Raw genomic sequence first — 18663 nt, 5'->3', positions numbered from 1 at the left:
TGTTCATTAATTAATTAATCTCTTTGTCCTTCCCCATTTACTGAGCAGTCTCTTCATGGTGTCATGAGATCTGAGTGACCTGCTGGAAAGGTTTAGTGATGTAAGCCAGTGATCGCTGCACAACTGCAGCATCCTTATCTCCCTTAGTTCTTGATCAGTTTTTGTGCTCTTGGTTAGGTATATAATTTGCACTGAATACGTCCTTTTTGTTTTTTCTTTTTTTTTGAGACAAAAAAACAGGCATATTTTATGATATATATCACACATCATCATTGGATGATATATATGCACATAGCAGTGGGGTTGAAACTAGATGATCATTGTGGTCCTTTTCAACCCAGGCCATTCTATGATGTATTGGATGGATTCTAAGATGGGGAGATGTTTGTAGACAAGTTCTTCGCACTAAAATCAGACATTTTCCTGAATGGTGGAGAAATGAGGCTTTTTTCTTCTGTGTTATATTTTTTAAGCATGACTATTTAGATTGATGTTTGTGTTCATATGTAGAGCTTAATGATGAAAATTTGCATTTCCTCTATTTAGAATCAGATTTAGCATCATTTATAATTCTGTAAATTGAAATAGTCATTCAGGTATAGAGGATGTGTGTGTTTAATTTTGTACTCAGAATGATACTTGTGCTTTCCTTCTGGTAAGATCTGTAGATCCCTTAGAGTGAATGGCGTAGTGTAAGGTTGCAGCCACATCTGTTGGCACCGTGACATTGCGGGGTGCCTTATTCCCAAACCTTCTGCTCTCAAGCAGCCAGGCCTTGCATTTGCAAAACTTCACAAAGAAGATGTCAAGATTCTGGATGGCTTTTTAATATGGCAGCCTGTTGCGGTGCGCAGCTCCTAGCTCTGTGCCAGGCATATATCTGATTATCATTATCTTTGCAGTTCTACTTTCCCTTCAGGCCAGCTTGTAGATCTGGTGTCTCACCCACCTTTAGGGAGAAAGGAGCAGAGGAAAAAAACAAAACAAAAAAAGATTAAAATGAATAAATAAAAGTCTCCTGCCTTCTCCTCATGCACTCCTGAAGTGCCTTGTCTGGAAGTTGTCCTAGCTCTGAGCAGACTGGTTTCCCTAAGAGGTTCTTTCTGCATGTGGTTGCCTTGATGTTCTCCCCAGCAGGAGATGAACTGGCAGGTTTGGAAAGCAGCTGACCATGGGACAGGGAGCACCTGCTGCTTCTTACCTGCCCACCCCCCTCCGGCTGAGGGAGAGCAGCCAGCAGAGTTGCCCAGGTGGGAGAGCTTGAATCCAGCTGCTCCCACAGCCCAGTCAATGGCTCCAGGCCTCAGGCACCTCCTCCTCTCTGTGCCCATGCCAAGTGTGTCAGGCATAGCAAGGAGGTGGCACCTGCCAGGAGAAGTGGGAAATGCCTCTTGGATCCGTTCAGCCTCTTCTTCTGCATGTGGTGCTTTTAAAAGCAAAATGAACTACAATTCCGTCACCAGAGAAGCCTGGCTTTTTTTTGAGAATCTCCGCTGAAACAGTGGGTTTATGTGGAGAGACACCATGGCTTTATGTGCTCTGGGAGACTAGAAAGGGACAGAGTTTTCAAGACCTTGAAATACCTTATGGAAGAATGTTTACTCCCCTGGAACACCCCACAAAGAAACAAATAATAAAGTCACTGCCACTTCCCCACTACACCCCTAACAAAATGGGGCAAGGCAGAGTGCAGAGGAAAATGGGCCATCCTCATGTTTGTGGTAAAAGATCCAAGAGGGACTTGAATGAGTTCACAAATATAGGCTAGCATTGTTGTAGGCAGTTGCACCAGGTACTTCCCATCACCAATATATTCAGCACCCTCTTAGAATGCTTTGTTTTGTTCTGTTTCTTCCCTGCCTCCCTCTCCTCATGAGCTAATGGTGTGGGAAGGCTGTCTTGACCCTCACTGAGTTTGGGACATTTGAAGGTTTTTACAAAGCGTACTCATTGTTGATTTTTATCCTTTTTATTCTTCTGCCAGCATTGTCTGTTAGTGTAAACGTGTCTCTTCTTCCGTGATTTCTTAAAAGATATTCTTGGAAAAAAGGGAGAGACTTTGTCATCAGAAAATGTACGTTGTTTTGAAATTCATTTCTCTGCCTTAGATGACGGATGGCAGATATGTCTTCCCTTGGTCGGTGCGTTGTTGGCTGAAGCAGATAGTAATTTTTCCTTGCTACAGCTGCAGAACTATCAAATGACCGCCTTCAGCCGCTGCTGTGAGCGGCTGTGCTCCAGCTGCTGGGGTGCCTCCCCAGCCTCTGGTGTGGATCACTGCCCGCTAACACACAGCTGCTGGTGGCAGGCCATCAGCGGAGCAGCAGATAGCAGGGTGACAACAGAGATGTCAGCTCTGTGCATAAATTGGAGAGAGCAGGCTTCAACAGCCCGCTGTTCTCACTCTCTCCCACTGTTACTTCTTCAGAGTATGGCAGACAAAGTGTAACCGGACACAACACGGAGAAATAACAGAGAAGCTATGTGTTAAGGCAGGCAGTCATTTCTATCTCGGGATGGGAGGTTTTGGGAAGTGGAAAGGTTGGCTTCTGTGCTCTCTGGATCCCTCATGAACAGTGAAATTCAAACAGGCTTCGCTTTGACTCCTCTCTTTGAACGTTAGAAACACGCAGGCGGCAGGAGGCCAGTATAAATAAACTGCACCTGACTCCAAGCACCTCTTTGTGTTTTTACAAAGTGGAGTAACATAAACAGGCAGCATTGCAAGCTGAATGGGCAATATTTCTAACATAAATATTTCTGGAGAAGGAGCAGGGAGAGGATGAAAAGGGGCAAAGAGTGACAAGAAGAGTATGTGTGAGTTCCAACTCCTGCTGGTATGCACAGTGAAAAGCTGGTGCAACTGCCTACAGAAAAAATCACTGACATTTCAGGTTACTTTTTGAAAGGTATATAGGCAACATGGAAACTGGTGCAACCCCATAATTCCCAAGGGAAATCTTGCCTACTGCTCTAGTAAATGAAACAAGATTTGTGGTCAATGTTTGTACAATGTTATTTTAGAAGTACCTGTACAACTTGTAACCAGCTCTGTTCTTAGCAGGGTCAAGTTGGATTGGTCAATTTGGAAGCAGAAAAGCTACCTTTGCCATTTAAGAGTGCTGAACCTGAATTTGTGGAACCATTCAAGAGTTTCAAGGACAGCTTTGTCTCTTTCCCGCTGATTTATAGGAAGTCCTCAACAAATGAAATTATTCTTCATCTCTACCTGATGAGGACACTGCATACTGCCTGCCCATTTTTTAGGTGCAAAGTCCTGTTGTTTTTCCCCAAGAATTTTTCTGACTCTGGTTTTGGCCAAAGAGAAGGCTGAGTGCAGCTGCTACGGGCCTCCTGGATGCTGTAGATCAGAGACGGGTGCACACAGTTGTCACTGGGCTAAATAGGAATGCCATACAACACTGGCTGACCTTGGCATATTGCAGAAAATATGGCTTGGTTTAAGTTATATAACAAATCTTATTGGAGTCAATTTTTGTCATTGGTTTAGAAACTACTAATCAACCTCTTAAAATGCAAAAATAATGGATGGAGTAATCTCTTGCAAGCTTTCTTTCTCACCTAATTGTCTGTTGTTCAAAACAGTGAAAAAGATAGGAAAGAGAGAGTGTCAAAAATACTCAGTTTGGGAGTAGCAGCTTGGACTTTCAGACTTGCTAAAGTTGGCATTGCTATCTTTGGCGATGCCTGCCTCACAGAGGAGGTCTGGTGAAACAAAGTTTTTCTTCATCGGGGATTAAGCAGGTTTTAAAATTAATGTGTGCATCAGGTGATAGCTGAAGTACCTTTGCAAAGAGGCCCCTATCCCATCAGTGGCAAAACAGGTGAACTGTCAGTAAGAAGCGTGGAGCTCTTTGTAGCTGGATGAAGCGCCGTATTTCTGTTTCAGGCAGGTAGCCCTCCCTAGCGTACAACCGCTGTATTCAAAAGATTTTTGATCTTTATGTAAGCATCCAAAATCCAAGCTTCTGGAAACTGGCACCCTTGGGGCAGAGCAGTTATGTCACCGAAGTCTTCTGCCACGTGCCATTGGGTTACTGACCCACTTCTGCATGTTGATCACTCAGAGCTGACTAATTTTGTTCTGCCCTTGGGTAAATCCTATTGCTAAGGAGCATCTTGGGGATGACTAAGGAGATAATTTTCATCTGTTCTGGTGTCCAAGTTATAGAGGACAGTCTTAGTTTCCCAATATGGGCAAATATTGGCTGATAAATTTTTATCACAGTAGATAGATGGACAGAATTGAAAGGGAATAAACTTTGCTATCACTTGCTGCAGTCTCTTAAATGGTTCATAACAAGGCATGCTGTAGCTGCCTAAAACGTTCTGAAAAACGATGACTTCTAGCCACCAGGTTAAACTAATTGCATTCCACAATATTGTTTTGTTCACGTGGAATCTCCTCAAGTCACTTGTTATGAAGTATGAGCACACAGAGATCTCTGAATGAGATAAATGGCGGTCATACTCACAGTCATACTTCTGGTATTAGCGAAGAGATTGTTTTTATTGCCTTGATAACTGCTTTCCATGCTGTCTTTTATTTTCAGGTTAGTATTGCTTGCCCAGAAAGGATGGAGCCGATCACAAAGGTCTCTCACATTCCACCAAGTCGATGGGCTTTAGTGTGTAGTTTATGCAAACTGAAAACCGGTGCTTGCATTCAGGTACGTATTTGTCTTCCTGTGACTCTTGAGTCTGCAAGATGGGGACTTTAAGGTTTTTGAACTTTATTCATGAAGACAACTGTTGGATAGCTCCCTATCCATATCACTGTGGCTGCTAACAAATTGGTTCCCTAAGCAGTCTAGCACAGACAGTGAGAAGTTTCTATCAATTGCCTTCCTTTGAATGAGGCTGAGATGCATTAAGTTGGATCAGAAATCCACCAATTGGATCAGAAATCACTGAATGCTGTTCACAGATGAAAAAATAACAGATCACGTGATTCTGACTTAGAAATATCAGCTGACTTCTTCAGGGTACTTAAATTTGGTTTAGTAGGGACAAAATTTCATGTAATTATGTTTTTTTCCTGGTTTGTGACTACCCTTAGCGACTTTCTTGTTTTATGTCTTTCATTTGTAGTGTTCAGTGAAAAGCTGCATCACTGCCTTTCATGTCACCTGTGCCTTTGAGCATAGCTTAGAGATGAAGACTATCCTGGATGATGGGGATGAGGTCAAATTCAAGTCATACTGTCTAAAGCACAGCAAGAACAAACAGATTTCGCTGCCTGATGTTGATGAACATCCCAAGAGCATAACAGATCAGAAGCAAACAGAGAGTGAGAAAACCAGTTTGCGAGCCCAGAAACTCCGGGAGCTGGAAGAAGAGTTTTACTCACTGGTTAAAGTGGAGGATGTTGCAGCAGAACTGGGCCTCCCTAAACTTGCTGTAGACTTCATCTACAATTACTGGAAACTAAAGCGAAAAAGTAACTTTAACAAACCTTTGTTTCCTCCCAAGGAGGATGAAGAAAATGGCTTGGTGCAGCCAAAAGAAGATAGCATTCATACTCGCATGAGGATGTTCATGCATTTGAGGCAGGACCTAGAGAGGGTAAGAGTTTAACTAGCAAAAACGATGTGCAAGTGAGCAGCAGCTTTGTCCAAACAAAAGTGGGGATGAGAGAAGCGCAGGGAGATGATTTATGAAATAATAATGATTAAAAGGTAAGGGCTTGAACTCCGTTCTGGTGGTATGCTGCATGTTGCAGAGGCTTTCAGGAGCTGTCCCTTTTCAGTTCAGTGAGAGATCCACTGTGAGCACCACGCTTCCTGCCTTGCTTAGAGGATTCTCCTTTATATAATGTAACTGTATCCATGCACAATGGACGCACTTGAGCACTGACTCTTTGATTTCAATGTAAATTGAATTTGCCTAGGTAAAGCACCAAGTATTCTTTGGTGAGTGTGATTTAACATTTTTAGGAATTCTGCAAAAACTTGAAACAGACCTTCTCGCCCTCATAGTTAAAGGGCAATTAGGTGAAGTCCTGGGTTAACTACTGTAGAGGCTTTTTGGTTTCACACACGAAGAAGAATGCTGGCTTGTGCTCAGACGGCTTCCCGTGGCACCTGATCCAGGCCCCTTACTCACCTCCCTTCTTTGACAGTGTGCTGTTGTCAGCTAGCCCTAGGTTAAGGACGGCTGAATCACATCTCATGCTCTTAAATTGGACACTTTCCCTGCACGTAGCTGCCCAGGATGCTACAGTTAGTTAGCTGTTGGAAAACAACCCACCAGGCCTAGCACTGCCTGCGGCTTTGCTGAGTAGAGTAAAAAGGAAATGATCTTTTTACCAGTATTCAGCTTGGCTCTTTACCAGATTATCAGCTAGCCAGCATTCAGAAAAGATGGAGTCCTTGAGCAAAATCCGGAGCAGGAATTTGTTCCCTACCTAAATATGTTATGTATGTATATTCTATACATACATGACGTGCTTTGAATGGAAGGTTTGTTTTTTGTTTTTTTTTGTCTGCTTTCTCAATAAAGCATTTCAAGCTTTTCCTTTTTGTTCGAAGAGTAGTTGTTTTATATCTGACTGTGTTGAAATGGATGAGTTTACTTTGAGTGGAGGGACTTGGTAGTTTGAAATCTATCTCAAAGTTTCTGAATTTCCCACACCGTAAGATTTCCAATTCAGATATGTCTTTAGGTGAAAATTAATTTGGGAATCTTGGAATTTCCTTTCTGGGGAGAGAGGCTTCAGTTTCTGAGCAGCTCAAGTTAAGTGTTGGGGGGAAGTACATGTGGCAAGTATCTTTCAGCCAGCCGCTGTGCTGCTTCTGTGTTCTGCAGGCTCTTTCAGGTCTGTATCACAACTTTCTTCATCTCTTCCTATTTTCGTTACTCTAGGTGGAAATATTGCTATTAACTCCAACAGTGAAAGCAGAAATATGTGCAGAATTGCAATGGAGTCTGACAATAAACTGCTGAATGAATCAACAAAAATGTGTAAAATGCACAAGAAGCTGCAGCGTTCTTTTAGGGGTGATTTACACGTTAATTCCAGACGTGTAAACGTAAAGTCCAGGCATGCCAGCTCTACTGGCTGAGTAGCTTTGTTAAAAGTATTACTTTCCAATGTAACAGTAATCCTAGGAGAAACGAACAAATTTAGCTGTTAAAAATCATTCTGTGAAACATTTTGCAAGGAAATTCTGGGAGAACTGAGTATTGACTGCAGTAAGATCCCCAGCATAATGTGTGGTGGAAGTAGGCTTCAAACAAACAAGCTGTACAGATCATGTGCTTTTCCTTTGACTGGAATTTTGTGTTCCCTTTCTGTTCTTCATGAAGAATGTATGAAAATACATTCTGCTGTCTCATCAGGGCATTCAGTAAACTGGCAATTAAAAAAAAATGCAGGATTTGTTTTATATTCATAGTTACATCTGTTCAGTAACATTCATGAGGTGTTTGCCAAGGGATTTTGCTCACAATGTTTCTATAATTCTGTTGTTGAGCCAATATTTTTCCTAAGTCAAGATTTTTTTTTTTTTTTAATTTTATACTGAGTGTTGTTTCTTTTGCAGGTAAGAAATCTCTGCTACATGGTAAGCAGGAGAGAGAAACTGAAGCTGTCTCACAGTAAAGTACATGAACAGGTCTTCAATTTGCAAGTTCAGCTCATTAATCAGGAAATTGCTGCAGGTAATCATATGAATGTAAAATATTTATAGGTTACAACAAACTGAAAAAAAAGTTCCCATTAAATTTCTGCTTAGTGTTTTAATGTTTGACAGCTGCCTTTATAAAAACTTTCTTTGGATATACCATTTATTAATTTAGCAACACCCGCAAACACTGATGTTTTAAAATCTTGAGTTGGATCTCTTCTTACTCCATAGATGCTGCTGCCATATGCCAGTTAGTTTCCAATTACTGTGGCATCCAGGAAGCAGAAACAAACTGATGGAGATCTCTAGGTTTTTGCTTCATTGGGCTGCTGTCTCATGCTGCTGTTTGCCCACAGCGAGCTCTACTCTCCAACTGAGAAGTTTTTTGCTTGCTGTAGTTAATTTCTTCCGGCAGAAGAGAAGAGTGACTGATAGGAATTGCTGTTCTCATGTTGCCTTGAGTACTTGATGAGCGTTACAGAGGGGCATTTCTTAGCTTGTGGTCTGCAATTACTAAACTTCCTTCAAAAAGAGTTTAAGCACTCTTGTTTCTAACAGTGAATAGTAACTGCTTTGTACCAAAACAAACTCCACCCTTAATTTTTATGAAATCTGTGTCCTGAAATGAGGAACACAACTTTGGGTGGTCCTATGCAGAGCCAGGAGCTGGACCCAGTGATCCTTATGGGTCCCTTCCAATTTGGGATATTTTATGATTTGGAAAGAGTATATATTACAGTGCCATTTATTTTTTTTTTAATAGGAAGGTAATTGCTTCTGCAGCGTGAAATAGAAATCTTGATGTTTGTTGAAGATACTTATTGTGTTTTCCATAACCTTCTTAAAGTGAAAGCTTCGTGTTTTTTCTCTACTCTTGAATCATGGATAAGCTTTGTTAGCACTGACAGGTTTTTGTTTTTTTAACTGTTTTGGATGAGACCAGGACACACCCTCACTCAGACGATGGTGACACACTGGAACAGGTTGCCCAAGGAGGCTGTGGATGCCCATCCCTGGAGGTATTCAAGGCCAGGCTGGATGTGGCTCTGGGCAGCCTGGTCTGGTGGCTGGTGACCTTGCACAAAGCAGGGGGGTTGAAACCAGATGATCATTTTGGTCCTTTTCAACCCAGGCTGTTCTATGACTCTACAATACTTGGTGGAAGCAGCAGTACTCTAAAGCTCTTTGGTTTTGTGTAATGAGATTTTATTAGAAATGTCTACTAAGACAAAGCCAAGTACTTTTTAAAGCTTATTAGAATGTTTTGATAACTATTTTGCAGTGGTGATGCAAGCGTATTATATCACAGTGACTAATATATTGGAGTGAAAAGAAGTTTAAAACAGAGAATTTTATAAAACAAAGCAGAGAACTGAACTAAGTCCAAAGTGCAACTCAGCTTGAAGCATTGTTTTTTCTCTATCCAAAGCTGGATGTGAGGTTTTTATAATTCCGTTGGAACTACTTCAGTCACGTCTCAAAACTGCTTCAGTTCACTGGCTTAAAGTCCCATGAAAGGGGACGTTATTGTTTTTAATCAAAATTCTAAAATGCGTACCTAAATGCTGAGCTGGTAAGTGATACGGAGCTGTTTTCAGTTGCCTGACTTCTCTTTAATGTCCTAACATAATTTCACAGTAACTGTTTGCAAATGCTTCTTGTTGAATGACCTTCTCATAGTCCGTAAAACCCTACAGGTAAAGAAGCGATTAGCTCTTTTTTGAAAGTCTTCTCATCTTCTGCTTCCTCATCTTTTTCTCACACAGGCCATACCCTGACAAGTGCACTAGAGAACACACTGTTCTACCCACCTCCCAGGATCACCCTGAAGTTAAAAATGCCCAAATCAGCACTAGGAGATTGCAAAAATAACTCGCTGAAGCCAGGCAACAGACCGCTCTCTCCTGACAACAACAGCACTGTTTACAGCAAAAGGAGCGTGCCGATGTCAAAGGAAGCATTTGAAATCAAAGCCAAATCTTACCCCAGGTATCAGCACGACACCAGAAGTAATGGGTTGCTTGTGACAGGAGGGATCGGCAAGCCTCGTGGTGAGGCGAAGGACTCCGGTCTTGTGCAGGTGCCAGAGTTCCACCGGGGCCAACCATCAGGGAAGCCCCTGGCACTGCAGGCTGCTCTGCACGGACAGTCCTCCATCGGGAATGGGCGGCTGCAGCAGGATGGCTCGCGGCTGGTGGCCAAATCCAATGGGCTGATGGGCAGGACTGGCGACGTGAGCCAGAGGGACAGCTCCAGCCAGACGCCCTTTGAACAGGAGTCTGTGCTGACGGCTCATTTGGCCAGCCAGAGCGGCTTTAGAAAATCCACCATCGAACACTTTAGCCGGTCCTTTAAGGAGGCCACTAACAGTCTGGTGAGGACAACGGAAGATTTGCGGTGCTGTGAGAAGCCAACGAGAAGGCTCACAGCAAAAGAACGCTTGTGGAGCAAGCAGACGCTCGAAGGGGCTCCGTACCAGGACAATGATGGGTACTGTCCCGACTTGGAGCTGAGTGACTCTGAAGCAGAAAGCGATGAAAATAAAGAGCAAATGAGGTTAAGACGGAGTAGCTCGGAGAGAGAAAGCCCAAGTAAGGACTTTGGAAGAGAGTGTCACAATAGAAACAAAAAGAATATGATTTCTCACAGTTCGGTACAAAGGTGATTAGAAGCCCCCACGGGGTAACTCAGCCTTTGTGTATTCTGGTGTACCAGTGCAAAGCTCAGCATCCACAGGTTCCAGAAAACAGCACAGGAGCTACGTTAGGAAGAACTGCAGCGGGAGATGGGAAGGGGAGTGAAATCAGAGTAGTTCTGTTCAACTGTGAATTGGCTTGCAGCCTTTGCAAGGTTAACCGAGCTATTGCAAAGCCACGAAGAAATTATGGGTTCTATTAGAGTTGAACATCTGGGAAAGCATGAAGCGGTTGATCCTTACGTAAATTCAGGAAACTGCTTCCTCCTTGCCAGCACGTGCGCGAGGCCAGATGTCCACCTCATGTCAGTCTTGTGGTGGACAGGCATTAGAGAAGTCCTTGCATTGCTCTGGCGTGTTGCAAGGAACCGCGAACGGAGACACTGAAACCGCATTCTTACGGCACCTGCAGCGCGGCTCTGATCCAGCAAGGCACTTTAGGTCCGTGTTAGAGCTACTCCTGTGCTGAGTCCCGCTGATTTCTCCCAGAGCTCAGGGCTCAGCTCCCCAGGCACGTACCGGCGTGCTCTGCTGGATCAGGCCCAAGCGACTACTGAGTGACGGCCCCCTGCCGTCCTGGGGGGGGGGCTCCAGCCGCAGGGGTGTCTGCAGGCTCCTTGTGGAAGTTGGAGCAGGTGTCGCTGGAGCTGCCAAACTTGCTGACCTCTGTTGTGCCCTTGCTCCCCGCTCCTGCTGAGGGTTGTGTTTCTCTTCACAATAATTTGCTTATTTTGTAAATATACAACTTGTAGTACTTCAGTTTTTTTTTAATCTCTGTACATAGCTGCTTGTTGTGGGATGCACTTGTAAATATTTTACCCAGCTAACAAGTACAGATGGCTAATTTTGTGGATAGTGTTTACAAAAGTAGATGTACTACTTCAAAGAAAAATGCTATTTGACACTTACATTTAGGCAATCACCAGTGATGCCAGGTTCCTCTTGAAATTGAGTTTTCACGTACAGAGGTATTTGTACCTGGTGTTTTTAAAATAAGCTGAATTAGAAATAATTTTGTCCGAATTTTTTACGTAGGCACAAATTTTCAACCCTAGCTGCCTAAATGTGGGCTTAAGAGCCCTGCTTCTGGCATCTAGGACTGTAAAATTTTAGCCAGTCATCATCTGGAATATGTTTTTAATTGCTGAAAACTTATTGCTTCCATTAAGCTGCTTTTCAAACTCTGGATCAGTTGCTGTTTCCCAAACTAAAGCTTTTTGCATGTGCTTTAAAGCCAGTTGTTAACTGGTGTTTAAATTTCAACCGGTGTGGAGGAGGTGAGAAGCAAGGGGAAACCCCTTCTGGCTTGTTTATGTGATCCGGGATTTTTTTGTTTGAATAGAGACAAATTTCTCCTTTTCCAGGCAAAACTACTGCAGTGTTCTCAGCTGTGCTGCACGTTCCAGCCATCTGCAGCACCCTAGAGAGCTCATTTTGTCTAGGAAGGTTCACACCCCGCATAAAGATGACTATGCAGAACCCAAACAACAGCTTGCTTTCCTTTATCATCTTAAATTATTGCTTAGGAAATTACAGCAACATTTTCAGATTTGGTTTAACCTTTGAAATCTCTCTACTTCCAATAGGACTAGCAGGTCAAGGCTGGAGGACTTTTCTGTAGTGAAATAACAATAAAAAAAATACAACCCAGTATAGTTGGCAATTCTAATCTATTTGCTTCATGCATCTTATTTTTTTCTTTTTTCCCTCCCACTTCTTGATTTTTTGTATATTTGTGTAATTTGTCTTTCTAGAGCTGTATCTTCAAAATTATTTCTTTTGGTGTAAATATGCAGTAGCATTTTAGGTTTCGCCATATTTTATTTTAAAGGGAAATGCTTTGCGTTCTAAGCCATGGGCCGTTCAGAATAAGGAAACAGATGTCTGTTCATTTGTGTTCCAGTTCTGATTCTCTAAGTTCTCCTTCGATATTTATTAGCAATCCTCTTCCTGGTCACGAAATTCCACGCAGCTTGCACTGGGAGGTGAGCAAAGTGTTCATGTCATTTTGTGGCCAGCAGCGTGTGGAGGAGGTGAGGAAAATGGTGCTTCAGCAAAACTCAGTGTTTCTGCTCTTCTGGGGTTATTCATTCCTGGGCAACAGTTTTGCTAATTTTTACGTGATTTTAATAGATATATGAAGGAGCCCTTGGTTGTGTAGTTCTCAAGTATTGTTCCCAAAGTGCATTTGCTAGTTTTTATTGTGTGTTCGGTGGCTAACTGTTTGAAGTATTACCTCTTAACCTTATTTGTTGATTTTTTTTTTTTTTTTTTTTTTGTGTTTTTGCATTTTGTTTTATATATATAAATATATATATATATATTCAATTTTCCAAGATGGACTCGGTCTTTTTCAGATGTCCCCTTTTTACAAGTACTTTTTCATTAAATTATGAAACTGCTAACAGTATTTTCATTTGTTGTGATTTATTTAGGGCTTCACTCTCCGTGTCCGTAGGTTATTAAACTCATCAGTCCAACAGCAGCGCCGCATCCATCAGGAGTAAATCATTTCCACTTGAGCTTGTAACACTTTAACAAGCCAAAACGTGAAGGAAAACTTTTTCCCTTCAGCCTGCCCCCCAAAAAGTCACTGAGCACTGATGTGCTGTATTTAGCAAATAGTCCATGCCTGGCTTTGGTTTCTGCCTAGCCCAGCAAATGTGACAGACCATTTGCTGCACTGGTCTCACTTTTTTGTCTGTCTGCTCGTGTTTCAGTATGTCTGCTTCTCTTGGTTGTACAAATTAAGTTATAGAGAGGGATCTGAGGCCTGGCTGCCTGCCTCATCCCTCTTCCTGTACGCTCTCACACGTGCACAAATAACTGGCTGGTGCTGTACAAGGAACAGATTGGCACGAGCCCCTTCCCGGGCTGCTGCTGTGTGTGGGTTTTGCTTGATGTACTGCTGTAGTTCCCCCTCCTCACACAGGCTGATGCTATGCTGTACCGTGCTGCTTGACCAAAGCTGCTGCTGCCCCAGGGCTGGGGAGAAAGCAGGAAAGGAGGCAGCTAAAGCAAGGATGGAGAGCGAACAGCTGTGCAACCCCGACAGCATCCTTCCTGCCCAGGAGGGACGGGGACGGGGACGGGGTGTGTGTGTGCCTGAGACCATGGTGAAGTGAGACAGGAGCAGAGCATTGAACTATGTGTGTGTGAGTGGACGTACTAACTCCAGCTGGAGTGGGACAGCTGGAACGGGGCACTGAGTCCCACGGCTGGGAAGAAAACCAAATGGAAGAAGGAAAAGGGGAATGAAGGTGCGTACAGAGGAGAGGAAAAGAACAGCAGTAGGAAGACGCCATGAGTGATAGAATGTCAGCTGATTTTTAGGACAAAGATTTCTTCCCTGAAGGTGTGCTTGCTGGTTCCAGCAAGGGGCTGCCTTTTAGTGGCTTTTTGACTGGTGGCCTCTCATCTCTTTGAAAGTACAGTCCGGTTGTCCCTGGGATGTGGGAAAGACAGACAAAGAAGGACATGGGTATTGCCATTTGTTTCCTTTCTGAACAGCTGCTGCTGGTTTGCAGTCATTAGAAATGAGAATTCCGACAGCCATGACAGTCTGGTTACTTGTTGATGGTAACTTGGGCCGAACTCTCCCAAACATAAGCAGGGCCTTCATGGTGATTCCCAGCACCACTGTCTCTGGATTTCTCTTTGCCTAAAGAGAAAACACTTTCCAACTGTAACTGGTGCTTTGGCTCTGCCATTACATGCATTCTTTGTATAACATTCCCTTTGCATCATGAATCCCAAACCATACAAGGAGAAATGACAAATGCTTGACTATTAAAAACAACCTTTAAAGTCCACACTTGGTTTTGATGTCATATCTCACTGCCACCATGGGTGATGCCCAGCCATGCAGGCTGTGTGGCAGAGGTGGCAGAGCAAGAAGCGTGCGCAGTACCTGAATTACTAAATGTACCTGTGTGAACTGAGATAACATGACAAGCCAGTCATCACGATCGGTGTGAACTCATATGATCCTAGTACCTATGATGGGTATAGCACTGCAGGGAATTGACACATCTATTGGGAAAACACTCATTTGATGTGAATTAATGAGTAAGAGGAAGCTCCTTGCACAATCTGGGAGCTAGGCATGCAAGGGAAAAGTACTGGCAAAGGGCAGAGAGAAGGAACAATGGGGTGGCTTAGTACTGCTGCTTTAGGGATATGTGAAGACTTGCAGGGTCCTGGGTTCTGGTTCTGCTTCTTAATCTTCCTTTATGCCAGCATCATGGCACAGCAAACCTTGGCACCTTCTAGGGTGCAATTCTGCAGCATTGCCCACTAGTCTGGGCCATCCCCAACAGGCTGGACAGGGCTCTGAGCACCCTGATGTAGCTGTATGCATCCCCCTTCACTGCAGGGAAATTCAACTTGATGACCTTCAAAGGTTCCTTCCAAACCCAACGATTTCTGTGGTTCTATCCTGGAATAACTGCACCGGAGTTCCACTCCACTCCAGCAAGTGGGCTCTTCTTCAGTGATAGGGCAGAACTAGATTGCTGGGACAGCAAGCACAGTTTCTTGAAGCAAAACTATTTTTTTCCTCTAAAAATTACACAGCAGTTGTTTTCAAATAGCAGATGTGCATGCATGTGTTTCTAAAGATAATTCCTTCACATGTAGCTTGGGTAAATTTATATTGCTGTGTAAGGAGAAGCAGCCTTAGGTATTTGCCCATTAATTTCTCTGCCTCTATGAGTAAAGCTTCCAGATAATCTCTTTCTCCAGCAGGCCTCTCATGGCTGGGGCTGTGTCCTAGATCCACCTTGCCCTGCCTTTCTGCCTTTTGTTTGGGGCTGTTGTTCTCCCAGAGCCCTGAAGCTGGTATCTGTTTTGGCTGGGCCGCCTTATCTGAGGCATTGTTCTAAATCTGCTAGGCTTGCTAATGACACCTTTATGGCTTCTTTTTACCCTGCCATCCTCAAGACATTTTTTCCAGTCTCTTGTTTTCCCCCAGGTGCTGCCCCACCTGCCTTCATCCTGGAGATGAGCACTGGGCACTGCGACATGCATTCCTTTACAGGGTGCCCTAATGGCTACAGAGGTGTTCTTCCAGCCAGACTGGTGGGCCCATGACCTCAGGAGGAATTCCAAACCTTATACAACAGCAATGCATAAAAGATGTCTTCAGGAAACTTTCTGGTCGTCCAAAAGCCTTTGAGCCTGTGACTGACATCAAGACGCCGCTCCTCATATTTGCCGAGGCCTCGGTAACCACAGGGAGCCTGCTGGGGATGGCACTTAGGAAAAGAGAATGTGTTGTGTGCCACTTGGGAAAACGGTGTTGGCTCCAGAAATGCAGGGATGAGATAGCTGAGGGGAGAAATTATTCCCATGGGCCCCCCGCTGCCACCTGATCAGTTGGTTCTGGGCGCATTCCTCCATGGTTCCACCTCTCTTATCTCCTGGGGTGGTGCTTCCCGCCATCACTGATAAGTTAGGCTCCATTTGCATCTGGATGGATGAGCCAGACAGCTCCACTCCTCCAGCTGATGGCTCAGCATTGTTCTGCTATCTCCGAAAGGACACAGGCTTACCTTCTGTCCCCTGGCCTCCCCTGGCCAAAATAAGACTAAAGGTGGAGAAATGGGTAGGCCAGGTGATGCAAGTCATCGTTTACATGGGTCACAGGCAGCTAGTCCGGAAAACAGACTTCTCTCAAATTGTCTGATTGAATGCACTGAATTAAACTCAGAGCAGTTGTCCCAAACCTGCAGTTAATTTGAGGTTTGCTTCTGACTTGGGCTTGAAGAAGGGCTTGTGTGCCTGAGAGCTGCGAACACTGAAGGCACTGTTACTGATACTGCCGCCATTGTGGCTGTAATTCTGCAGCTGCCACAGGACGTATCAATGATCTTTCTTTTTCCCAAGGCAAGCAAAATGCAAATCCAGGCCACACGGGGTACAAAGAGCAGGAAAGCAAGGCATTAGGAAACATTTCTTGGCCATGCTCCATTGGAAGAATGCTCACCCTTTCTGAGGCACCCTGTTCCTCACTGGCGGAGCGGAGAGCTGCAGAGGCCCGGCCTGACACTCGAGCTTTGTGAGGTGGCTGGGATGGCAGGAACTAGTGCTAGCAGGTGCTGTGCTGACATAGGAGTCGGGAGGCACATGTGGCAGTGTGAGCGGTGTTTGAGAAACCATCTGCAGCGAGAGGGGCCACACCGTGTGCTCGGTTATAGCACTCCATTCTGCGATGCTTTTACTTGGGTTTGCGCCCAGTACACAAGAAGCGATGCTTAAAGAAGCCTGCCCAATAAATCTTAACAAGTAAAGGGTACCTTTGATAGTTCTGTGACAGAAACTGGTCTTCTAGGGCTAAATGCTTTGATACAACTTCATGGTAACTTGGTGCAATCCTTTTTAGAAAAGATCTCCCCCATTTAGGACTCCTAATCCATTCTGCGTTCACTTCCTTGACAGCGTGCTAGCAAGGTGTGTTAGACTTGAGATACCATATAAAATAATCAGCGGGCACAAGTTTGCTGCTTACCAGCCTTGTGCTGCCTTCACTCAAGGAGGCAAAGCAGGTAAATGCTGAGCTTTGGCAAATGTTCAAATCATGTGAGCGCTTACAGACATGGTTGTGATCACCCAGAGCAGTACATGGCTGTGAGCTCTCAGCATGCTCACCTACCTGCTGCTTGCTGACAGATGAAAGCTTGATCCAGGCAGGAAAGCTCATTCCATGAATTATGTTTGGCTGAAAACAAACACAATGGCAATGTGTTGTGTGGCAATGTCCACTTCTCATCTTGCTTTCCCCAGCTATATACTAAGAAAAGTAAATAAAGAAAAGACAGAGATGGCTCTAAAAATGAAGAAACAGCAGGGTTGGGCTCATGAAAAAGAAGAAAGAACTGCAGCCTCTCAGGAAGCTGCACATGCAAGAACTGCTTTCTTTTTACAAGCCATGAAGTTGTCTACCACCCTCTCTCGTTGGGTGGGGCTACTTTTTCCCCTTGTGGGATCTCTCATGCCTTGTGCTATTAGTGGTTGTGATGATGCACCACTCCCATACAACTGGATTACAGTGAGTGCAAGGAGCCCTACCAGGTGCAGCAACAGGCGGGCTCACCAAGCACCTCTGAGCCACTGGCTGGTGAGAAGCCACAGGGGTGCTGTGTGCCCCCTAGCACTCATCATGTGGTAAAAATCGTGGTTGCAGTGCAGCAGTGGGAAGTGGCCAGCTCCTTTGGCATCTCTCTTCCACTGCTGCTAAACCTGAGGCCAAGTCAGTCTTCATGAAGTCACTCGTGAGTGAATGAAGCCACAAATTCCTCGGTTTTGTCTTTCAGCAAGCCTGGGTTAGCAATTACAGAAAAGTCAAAGGAGCACTGTGCCACATAACTAGAGGTCTAAGTTCAAAATATTTGATGCTTTGGCAGAAGGGAGAATTGGTGTTGTAACCTGGAGCGTGCATCATCTGTTAATTTTCACCCAAGGTGTGTGTCAATACACAGCCTGTTTAGATGTTCTCTAACCACGCTGGCAAAGGCCGAGGTCAGTGAGGAGCACAGAGGCTCGCTAGTGGGGCAGGGCTGTGAGCATCTCCTGCTGGCAAAGGCAGTGAGCTGTTGATTGGCCGTGCACCCAATGGCCTCACTTGTGTGCACCTGGAGAGCAGCACACATGGCTGAGCTTCGTGAAAAGCGACAGCTGAGTTTCAACTTACCTCTGTACTTGGTACTGGTGAGGCTTCACCTTGAGTACTGCGTTCAGTTTTGGGCCTTTCGCTACAAGAAAGACATCAAGACCTTGGAGAGTATCCAGAGAAGGGTAATGAAGCTGTGAGGAGTCTGGAGCACAAATCTTATGGGCTAAAGGAACTGGGATTGTTAAGTCTGGAGAAGAGGAGGCTCAGGGGAGACCTTATCACTGTCCACAACTACCTGAAGGGAGGTTGTAATGAGATGTGAGTTGGCCTCTTGAACCAGGTAACAGCAATAGGGTGAGAGAGAATGATGGCCTCAGGTTGTGCCAGGGCAGATTCAGGCTGGATAATGAGAAAATTTTCATCTAAGAAGAGTGGTGAGGTAGATGGTGCAGGGAGGTGGTGCAGCCACTGTCCCTGAGGGTGCTGAAGAAACGTGTGGGTATGGCACTGAGGGATGTGGTCAGTGGGCATGGGCTGATGGTTGGACTAAGTGATCTCAGAGGTCTTTTCCAACCTTGATACTATGATTAAATTCTCAATGATTTTTTATTTTTATTTTTACCTTTTAACTTCCTTTGTGAAATACACAAAACCCAGAGCTACTGTGGCACTTCTTTTTCCTGGATGTTTGTTTTCTGTGCTGGCAG

General features: G+C 44.4%; 1 protein-coding gene and 1 long non-coding RNA gene across 2 annotated transcripts in view; one reads left to right on the top strand and one right to left on the bottom strand.

Annotated features, from left to right (window-relative positions):
- JADE3 (jade family PHD finger 3) overlaps positions 1-11997 on the top strand; it is a 45934-nt gene extending 33937 nt beyond the window's left edge. The window contains exons 8-11 of the mRNA XM_042809476.1: positions 4575-4691; positions 5113-5586; positions 7566-7683; positions 9416-11997. Coding sequence (XP_042665410.1) covers positions 4575-4691; positions 5113-5586; positions 7566-7683; positions 9416-10314 — 1608 coding nt within the window. The 3' untranslated portion in view covers positions 10315-11997. The remainder of the gene's footprint in view (positions 1-4574; positions 4692-5112; positions 5587-7565; positions 7684-9415) is intronic.
- On the bottom strand, positions 600-18517 carry LOC122155551. The gene is made up of 4 exons (XR_006167265.1): positions 18035-18517; positions 16997-17062; positions 9634-14005; positions 600-949 (listed from the first exon to the last, which is right to left on the bottom strand). It is a non-coding gene; the product is annotated as an uncharacterized LOC122155551 (long non-coding RNA).
- Between the last annotated feature and the right edge of the window lie 146 nt (positions 18518-18663).

This window comes from Centrocercus urophasianus, unplaced genomic scaffold (genome assembly GCF_019232065.1).
Source record: "Centrocercus urophasianus isolate 14NV4802_14NV808 unplaced genomic scaffold, USGS_Curo_1.0 seq_12, whole genome shotgun sequence".
NCBI classification, from domain to species: domain Eukaryota; kingdom Metazoa; phylum Chordata; class Aves; order Galliformes; family Phasianidae; genus Centrocercus; species Centrocercus urophasianus.
The sequence above is the reverse complement of the archived record's forward strand: the minus strand, read 5'-3'. Positions and strand labels throughout refer to the sequence as shown.